Source organism: Monopterus albus, unplaced genomic scaffold (genome assembly GCF_001952655.1).
Source record: "Monopterus albus unplaced genomic scaffold, M_albus_1.0 scaffold105.1, whole genome shotgun sequence".
Classification (NCBI taxonomy): Eukaryota; Metazoa; Chordata; class Actinopteri; order Synbranchiformes; family Synbranchidae; genus Monopterus; species Monopterus albus.
In genome coordinates, this window is record NW_018127985.1 from 670,698 (window position 1) to 679,176 (window position 8,479).

The 8,479-nt window shown below is 44.3% G+C and overlaps 1 protein-coding gene and 1 long non-coding RNA gene across 2 annotated transcripts; one reads left to right on the top strand and one right to left on the bottom strand.

Moving 5' to 3' along the window:
- Positions 1–34: 34 nt before the first annotated feature.
- On the top strand, positions 35–5,981 carry bfsp2 (beaded filament structural protein 2, phakinin). Its single transcript, XM_020610345.1, has 7 exons — positions 35–1,149; positions 2,765–2,847; positions 3,364–3,520; positions 4,481–4,642; positions 4,730–4,858; positions 4,937–5,178; positions 5,770–5,981. The coding sequence occupies exons 1-7, from the start codon at positions 718–720 to the stop codon at positions 5,888–5,890; spliced, it is 1,326 nt and encodes a 441-aa protein (XP_020466001.1). The 5' UTR covers positions 35–717; the 3' UTR covers positions 5,891–5,981.
- LOC109965927 (uncharacterized) lies at positions 2,759–4,571 on the bottom strand. The gene is made up of 3 exons (XR_002275711.1): positions 4,404–4,571; positions 3,351–3,457; positions 2,759–2,930 (listed from the first exon to the last, which is right to left on the bottom strand). It is a non-coding gene; the product is annotated as an uncharacterized LOC109965927 (long non-coding RNA).
- Positions 5,982–8,479: the final 2,498 nt, after the last annotated feature.

Here is an 8,479-nt window from a genome sequence, read left to right on the forward strand (position 1 = left end):
CTGACAACGGCGAGTCAAGGGATTTCCACCTCAACGCTCACAGAGACTGCGGTTACAGACTGTTGTCATGGTGACATCTGTTGCTCTTCTCTGGAAACTGAGCTGACTTACTTTGGCTTAAAACCAGTTGTGAGGACATTTCTGTTACACATTTGCCAGATCAGATATTTCTCATTACCTGCATGAATACTATTAAATCACTGATTTCTCTCAGAAAATACCTGCAAGAGAATATAACTACAACCTTTGCACCTCTAAAAGCAGGGTTTATAGGAGTTATGCTAGCTTGTGATGCTACAGAAATTTCCTGTTTGCAACTAGCTAATTACTGAGAACTTAGTTTAGATCCTAGGCCAGGAAACAGTTATGTCCTTACAAGTACAGAAACACAAATGTGTGGGTAGGTAGGGTCCTGACCTGTGTGTGGTGCATGACTAAGTGCATGTAGTGTGTGTACAGTGTGTATAATTGTGTATATTCAAAGCATATAATAGTGTGTACTGTGTGTATTCAGTCTGTGTTTCAGGACTCTTCCTGATCCTGACCCCACCGATGCTGATGCAGCTGAAACCAGACTCTGTGTTTCTATGAGGACAAAGCCGCAGCAACACAAACAGGTCCCGAACAAAAGGTGGCCATGTTTCCAGAACTCCATCCATCCATAAATCCTGGCAGCAAGCGGTTCTGCGCGGTTTGACACAGGAGCTGCTGAGCATCATGCCTCTGCCCCGACGACACTCATCCTTTCTGGGACAGCTGTCCTCTGAACACCTGGCCTCTGCCTCCTGTGGGAGGATTGGCTTGGTCAGCACGGGCACCACCCGTGGCGTCTTCGTGGGCTCCACCCCTCCAATGGATGGGGCCTCCAGTCTGGGGACACGTGTGTCCCGACGGGCTCTGGGTATCAGCAGTGTGTTCTTGCAGGGGATGAGGAGCTGTGCAGCCCCAGTCTTGCCCCAGGCCGGAGAACGTTCGGCAGCGGTGACCGGTCTGAACAGCTGCCTGATAGAGTACCGGGACAAAGTGAGAGCACTGGAACAGTTGAACCAACAGCTAGAGGAACAAATACGACTCTGTCTGGACCGCAAGGCATGCAGTGCCGGGGCCTGGGGGCCGCTCAGGAGGGAGTGGGAGGACGTCTACAGGCAGGTGAGCACAGGCACAGGGTGGTGATGTTACAGTCTCGAGTGATCTGATTCTATTCAGAGGCTGATTGGTAGGAACAAAGGCATCTGAGTCATATTTGAGAGCTGTTGTTTTATCTTTGTGGCCTGATTTTATTGCCTGTGTTCTTAAGCTACTTTACTAAGAGAGAAAGCACAGGGGTGGTCAAGTGAGCTAGAGAGTGAGTGAGGAGAGGGAGCAAAACAAAACAATGAATCAGAGAAATAAAATGTTCCGATTGTTTTATTGTAAAGCACAAACAACCACGACCACACAACCCTGCAGGAAGGATTGTATGTGAATGCAGTCAAAGTGCAGGCTTCATCCTGGTGTCTGCGCTGTGGCCTCTGCCCTGCACCTGAGTGTAACTAAGCCCCGCCCTCATCCAAACAGACACACTTGAAACTGGATGCTTAACAGTACACCACAGATGTCTTTAAGTGCCTACTCTCACTAGGCACAGTTGCCTCGTACCATGCCCCCACTGCCCAGAGCACAGAATGTGAAATGAGTAATAGTAAACTCCACATGCAGATGAGGACTATGTGACTGATCACAAGCGTAACCACAGTTTCTGTGATGTCATACCTTTCACTCATTTCACCACTTTCTAATGAGGATTGGCTGAATTCAGAGACCTGAACCACATTCACACTGATGCTTCAGGAAACACCCCGACCCACATGATGTTTGTGTTACCATGGTAACCACCTGATTATTGTATAAACAGATGAAAACCACAGATCTGGGGTCTGGGGTCAGGTCCCCCCCCCCATCTCAGCTACAGGACTGGTACTAATCAGAAAGTCTCTGTCTGATGAGAGCCTGTAAAACCCTGGTCTACACTGGGACCCCCTTTGTGATGCTAAAAAAGTTAAAAAGCTAGATAAAAAGAGAATCACTGGTTTCTGGGGGAGGCTGCAGGAAACCACACTCAGCAAATTGGCATGTGATTCACTGTTTGCCTTAGAGATCAGGGAGTAGATGTAACTTTTTATTATAAGACTAAGTGTTCTTTGTTACTACGTTCTTACGTACACATGCGCCGCGCGGAGTGGCAGCAAGTTACATCAGCTGTGTCCTTTTCGTGCTTTTATGAAGTCCTGTTCTTATGGTGTTATGTTAGTTGTTCTCTATTGCTGCTGTAACAGAGTAATCTCTGCTCTGCTCTGGATGTGTGCTTCTACAGCGGCTTCAGGTTTGTGTTACTGTGGAGCAACAGAAGTACAACACCGCCAGTATAACAGTCAGCTGCTTCAGAAGTGGTTCATAACATGTCAGCACATGCTTCATATGCTGACATGTATGGACTGTCAGAAAACCCAGTTAATCTGCTTCATCTGTGTCAGTGTAGTGTGTATGATTGACAGCTGCAACTCCATGACAACAGATGGAAAACTACTGATGCAAAAGCAGGGTGGACAGAAATAATAAAAACACTGTCAGCGTTACACAACGCAATCACTCACCATCCCCCAGGTGAATGAAGCTGAACACCATGGAAGAGGACTTATCACAGGACCGACACAGGTTTGTGTGTGTCTGCTGCCCCCTCCTGGCTGCAGCGGCTTTGAGTTCTCAGTTTTCCTTTTTTCTGCAGGTCAGTGAAGCCATCCTGGGTAACGCTCGCCTCATGCTGCAGACGGAGAACGTTCAGGCCAATGCCGAGGACTTCAAGGACAGGTCAGAGGTCTCGCACACGTTACTGCACGTAACCTGGACGCTCATCGGCTGGGGCATTCAAGGGCACTCAGATATTTGAGAATCTAATGGTGCATAAGGAAGATTTTAGTGCGACAAGTTCAAACTTTGCTTTGGCAGTGTCCACATTCAGTAGTACTCTAGATCCTGAGAAGCAAAGTGACATCACCCAGAGACAGAAAACATGGAGGGATGTAAGGTAAACGTAATTTAGATATAGAACTAAGGCTAAAATTTGTCCCAAGTAGCACAGAGAGTTACTGAGACAGTGACAGCGAGAGATTGCTGTTTTAGTAGAAATTATGAGGACGTGTTGAGGTAAAACACAGGTAGGCACATGAGTAGCAGAGAATAAATCACAGGTCTAGCTCCAGTGAAGTCAGACTAAACCCTTAAACTGCTGCTAAACTGCTGACAGAGCAGAAAAAGCTCCAGAGCTGTCAACATGCACCAACAGGAGGAAGAGGAGGGGGAGTAAGGTCTACCTTGGTCCTTCAGGTACGAAAATGAGCAGCCCTTCAGGAAGGCGGTGGAGGAGGAGATCAGCTCTCTGTACAAAGTCATCGACGACGCCAACCTGACCAAGGCCGAGCTGGAGGAGCAGATGGAGAACATGAATGCGGAGCTACGCAACCTGGAGCACAACCACGAGCAGGTCCCACCAAAGTGTTCGACAAACACACAAACCTCAAATCATACGAATCTTCTGGGCAGAAAAATGCAAACAGCATTCAGAGCTGCTTTTAATCACAAATGTGTCACCACTGAAATTATGCAACACGTCAACATTTTGCTTTTATTAATAGTTTGTTCATTGCACAGCTGATAATCTGGTATGACGACAGACTTCTACAGTCAAAGTAATTATGCATTAAGCAGCTGATCAATAAAACTAATAACTTGATTAAATGTGAACCGCAACCGAAATAACCTTGGAAATCAACTGGACTTGGATTTCTAGATCGAAGACGTTTCACCTCACATCCAAGAGGCTTCATCAGTTCTGACTGACTGGTGTTGAGTTGGAGATATTTATCCCCCTCGGTGTGGTTTCAGTCCTTAGAAGGCGACTGAGAATCTGCACAGATATTGATTAAATGTGAATTAAAATGCTGTTTTATAAAACCCCAAGTAAAACAAGAAAAACATTTCTCCTCTTATTCTGTCCTTACACTGCAAAATTAATGGTCCAAAGGTTTTAAATTAAGGAAAATGAACAAGTAATATAAAGTTGCATATAGAAAAGATGTTTGAGTAAAAAGAACAAAAGCAAAACAAAAAGATTGTTTTGTTGTCCTGTCTTTAAATAATAAGTTAATGAAATTTAATTTTAAAATGTTGAGACTTACATTATTCAAAAGTAAAACGATGTTGTAGCCTAAATGAAAAGTGATATGTATGCTACCACGTCCCAATTGTCTTTAATTAATATGAAATTGTACATTTGAATTTTTATTCACCTTATAACAAAAGGAAATAGCTAAATGATGAAATAAAGGCCTGCGAAATTTATTTTTTAGATTATTTAAGTCACTTACATGGAAATCGTTTTGTAGTTTTAATAGATTTTGATTGAATGAGCTGACGTTATCAGAGCAGTGTGCTTCCTGTCCAGGATGTTCGAGTCCTCTACAGTCACTTGGCGGGACGTGAGGTGGACGAACCCGACGCTCCTATACAAACCAGTCTGGACCAGATCCTGGCCTACATCCGGAGCCACTGGGAGAAGGTGATGGAGAAGAACCGAGCCGAGGCCGACCGCTACCTGGAGTGCAAGGTGAGGCCGTCTCACCTGTACAGGTGTCCTCACAGGTCTAACTGTTTCTTTCAGGTGTGTCTGACGTGTTGGTGTGTCTTGTCGAAGGAGGCCCAGTGTGTGAGCAGCAGGCTGAGTCCCGAAGAGGAGCAGGTGGAGGCGCTGAAGGCCGAGTGCAACGACACCGGCTGTAAGATCCAGAGTCTACAGGCTGAGACAGAGGCCCTCAGAGCACTGGTGAGACGCACGCACGATCACATCATTGATCAGTAACCACCATCACAAACGTCCCATTGTGTCACCACTGTCCTGCAGAAACGAGGTCTAGAGAACTCCCTGAGTGACGCCCGGCATTGGCACGACATGGAGCTCCAGAACCTGGGCTCGGTGGTGGCCAAGCTGGAGGCGGAGCTGGCCGACGTCCGCGGAGAGATCGAACAGCAGCGCCGTGACTACGACACACTGCTGAGCACCAAGCAGCGTCTGGAGCAGGAGATCGGCTTGTACCACGGCATCCTGGACGGAGAGGAGAGTCGCTTCCAGCCTGCCGAGACGCCGTGAGTCACCGTACCGGGGCGACAAATCAGGCTTCACAGCAGCTGAGCTCAATACACAGTCACACATGATCCAATAGTCCCCAAACAACAACCGAAGACTATAAGTCAAGGCAATGAAACAAGTCACTAAATATAGGATGGGAAAGGCCATCCTGAACTTAAGACATTAACTCAAGATGAAGTGATGATGATCAGTCAAGATTACAAAACAAACTAATGAGTTTACAAGATACTCAACATTAGGAGATACTCTGACAAGGTTATGAGGAACTGTCCAATCAAAATACTAAATCCAGATGGTGAGGTATCGAACAAGATTCTATTAAGAGACATGAAGTCAAATTTACAAGACAAAATCAAACTGAGATACTACATCTGAACTTTGACAGTAACTTCCTATTGCATTTAACATTTTTTGCTTTATTTAAAAAAAAACTCTGAATATTCTTATCAACCTCCCATCATAACCTTTCGCTGATCAATAATATCATGTAATAAGAAATTAGTCAATAACCCCCTGTGATAAGAAAACATCCCCAAACATCCTGGACTCTGTAACTGTTGTTAAAACAATTATAATTACCTGTCTAGGTGTCAGGGTCTGCACTCAGAGCCCGAGGGAGTGGCCGATGCTCCCGGATCCAGGACCGACATGGAACCCCAGGACCCCCAGGACAGTGACCCCGGGGGGCATCTGAGCAGCAGACAATAGCCCAGCAGGCACTCTCTGGAACTTTGTGTTTCTTCAGACGGGAACTCTGAGGTTGAAGTGGTCTCTACAGGAGGATTGCTACCTGTGGTGCAGTTGTAAAAAAAAGCAGGAATTCCAGAGTGTGACCAAAGTGTTTCTGCTGAATGTGAATGTGTGAGAACACTCAGGCTCCACTACACCCAAGGACCCGGCCTTAACTGGTCCATAGGTCCACACTGTGGACTGTTCTGGGACTCTGGATCAGTCTTGCCTCTGATTGAACCAAACAGAAAATTTTCAGGAGGGTGACAACAAATGGTGTGTTCAGGTGGTATTTGCAGGAATCACTCATCTTTATGATGTTACCAGCAAGTAATTTCCTTAAAGTTCCAGTCTCAAACTGGGACCAGTCGCTCAGACAGGATGTGCGGTGGGTTAAAAGTGGGCTCTGTGCAGTTTAGAGTTGTTTCCTATAGACCTGGGTGACTAAGGAGAAACAGATTAAAAACTGAAGCAGTTAAAGGAAAATTCTGGTGTTTCATGGATCCAATTGCTTTTCCTTTTCAGGTCTACATGTGCCGCTCTGAGTCACTGCAGAGTCCCAGTTCGTTTGTCTGAACCCTGAAACCACGGATTAAATAATCGGAATTTTTAATGAACCTGAAGACGGAGGATTGTTCTTGTCAGATGTTCCTGTTGAAACTGCTGCTGGTTCAGTGAGACAATAAAGGAGGTTCAGAGCGATTTCAGCAGGTCGAACTCTTTATTGCTCCCTATTAGAAACGATCCCAGTGGCTGTAAAATCCTGCGGTTTTAAACAGATTTTGCTAACTTTCATATACAGGATTTCACTTCGATTTTAACTGTTGAACACTGAAGGTCTGAATGACAGACAGCTAGGATACCAGAGCACACTGTATGTTGTGTCAGCAATGAGCTCCAGAAAACCTTTAAGTCAAAATATGCCAGATCTTCTGACACCTGAAACCGTCCTCACCAGGTCTCATTTACTCTGAAGAGTCAAAATTAAAAACTGTGAAAACACAAATTCCAAAATATTTCACCTGATTTGAATTTATTTGCCAAACGAGCAATTTCCCCCCCTTTTCTTTAAACATGCATTTTTAGAGCTCGAAGCTTTGGTATAATTTCACTTCTGCTTGTTTCTCTTTCATAGTTTGATTACTAATCAATGACGTTCACTGATCACTAAAGATCGGACAGAAACAGAAACCAACCTCAGTCTGAAAATTCTCACTTTATTGTTCCACAAACTTCCCAGGAAGGAAAATGGATAATAAAAAAAAATCATAAATTACCAATAATAATCAAAATAAAATAAATAAAACTGCAGATTTTTGATGAGGCTCTGTCCGTGTGCAGAGGCTGGAGACGACCGGCTGAATAAAATCAGTGTTTACCACTTCTCATTCCTGAAAACTATTTAGACATTGAGTGATCCGGTTTAATCTGGACTGAAGATATCCTTAAAGCTGCATTAACCAATATTTAGCATAAATTCAGATAAACCAAGAATCATGTAGAAGTGTTGTCTCCCCGTTGTCCCACCGTTTGTAGGTAGGAAAAAGGATCCGTGTCACTGCAGTGCCACTGAAAACCACGGGCTCTATGGGCTCTGTTCTGTACAGGTTAATACCGTTGCTGCGCTGTCTGACCGCCACAGCTGTCTCTGGCTGTGGTTACCACATAGGACATAGTTTCGAAGACGAGGAGGAGCAGAGGAAGAAGAGGAGGGAGAAGAGGAGGGGATACCGCCTGAGTTTGTTTTGGCTCTCTCTCACTCGGTTGAGAGTTTGAGGGCAAAAGTTTGTTATAGCTGCTTTACGGAAACTTTCCAGAGCTTTCCACCACATCTCATAGTCTTCATCGGCTGACGAAACTCTCTGATAACAGAGAAATATCATCTGCTGATGAAGGCCACAAAATGCAGCTGAAAGCTCTGGTCTAAGGTCAACTTCCAGGAAGCTGGTCTAAGGTGTGAAACACATTTACAATCAGATTGTAAATGATAAATAAAAAAATAAACTAATAACTGATCATTACTGACAGAATTCGTTATTAACTATGTGTTTATTACGGTATATTATTTCTTACTAACTGTTTGGTTCTTTATAATAAATTAAAACGTTAAATTGATTTAAAAATGTTTTGTGAGAATATTGTTGAGACTCCAGGTTGCCAGTCACTTGTCTCAGTTAATAATTCAATAAAATCACAACAGTCACTAACCACACCGAGTTACTGAGGCCGATCTCCGGTCTCCATATATTCTGTAAAAAACAACAACAGATCAAATGTGATGGTGGAAAAGAAGCTGGTTCATAAAAACCTGAATTTTTAAAACTTTCTCCAGAAAACTGTCTGAAAATGTTTTTAAATTCAAACCGAAGCAGCCTCAAACTGTTGTGTTCAGTGGTCGAACCCCCCTCTGAGCCTTTCAGCATGTATTCGTTCACATGTAGTCAAAGTAATGTCTCCATTAAAGCCACAGAATTAAGTTATTAACAGAATTGCCAGCAGCAGTAGCAGCTCCTGTGTGGATGTACAGACAACTGTCACTGGGTTAGTAAAGTTAGCAACAGGAGGATG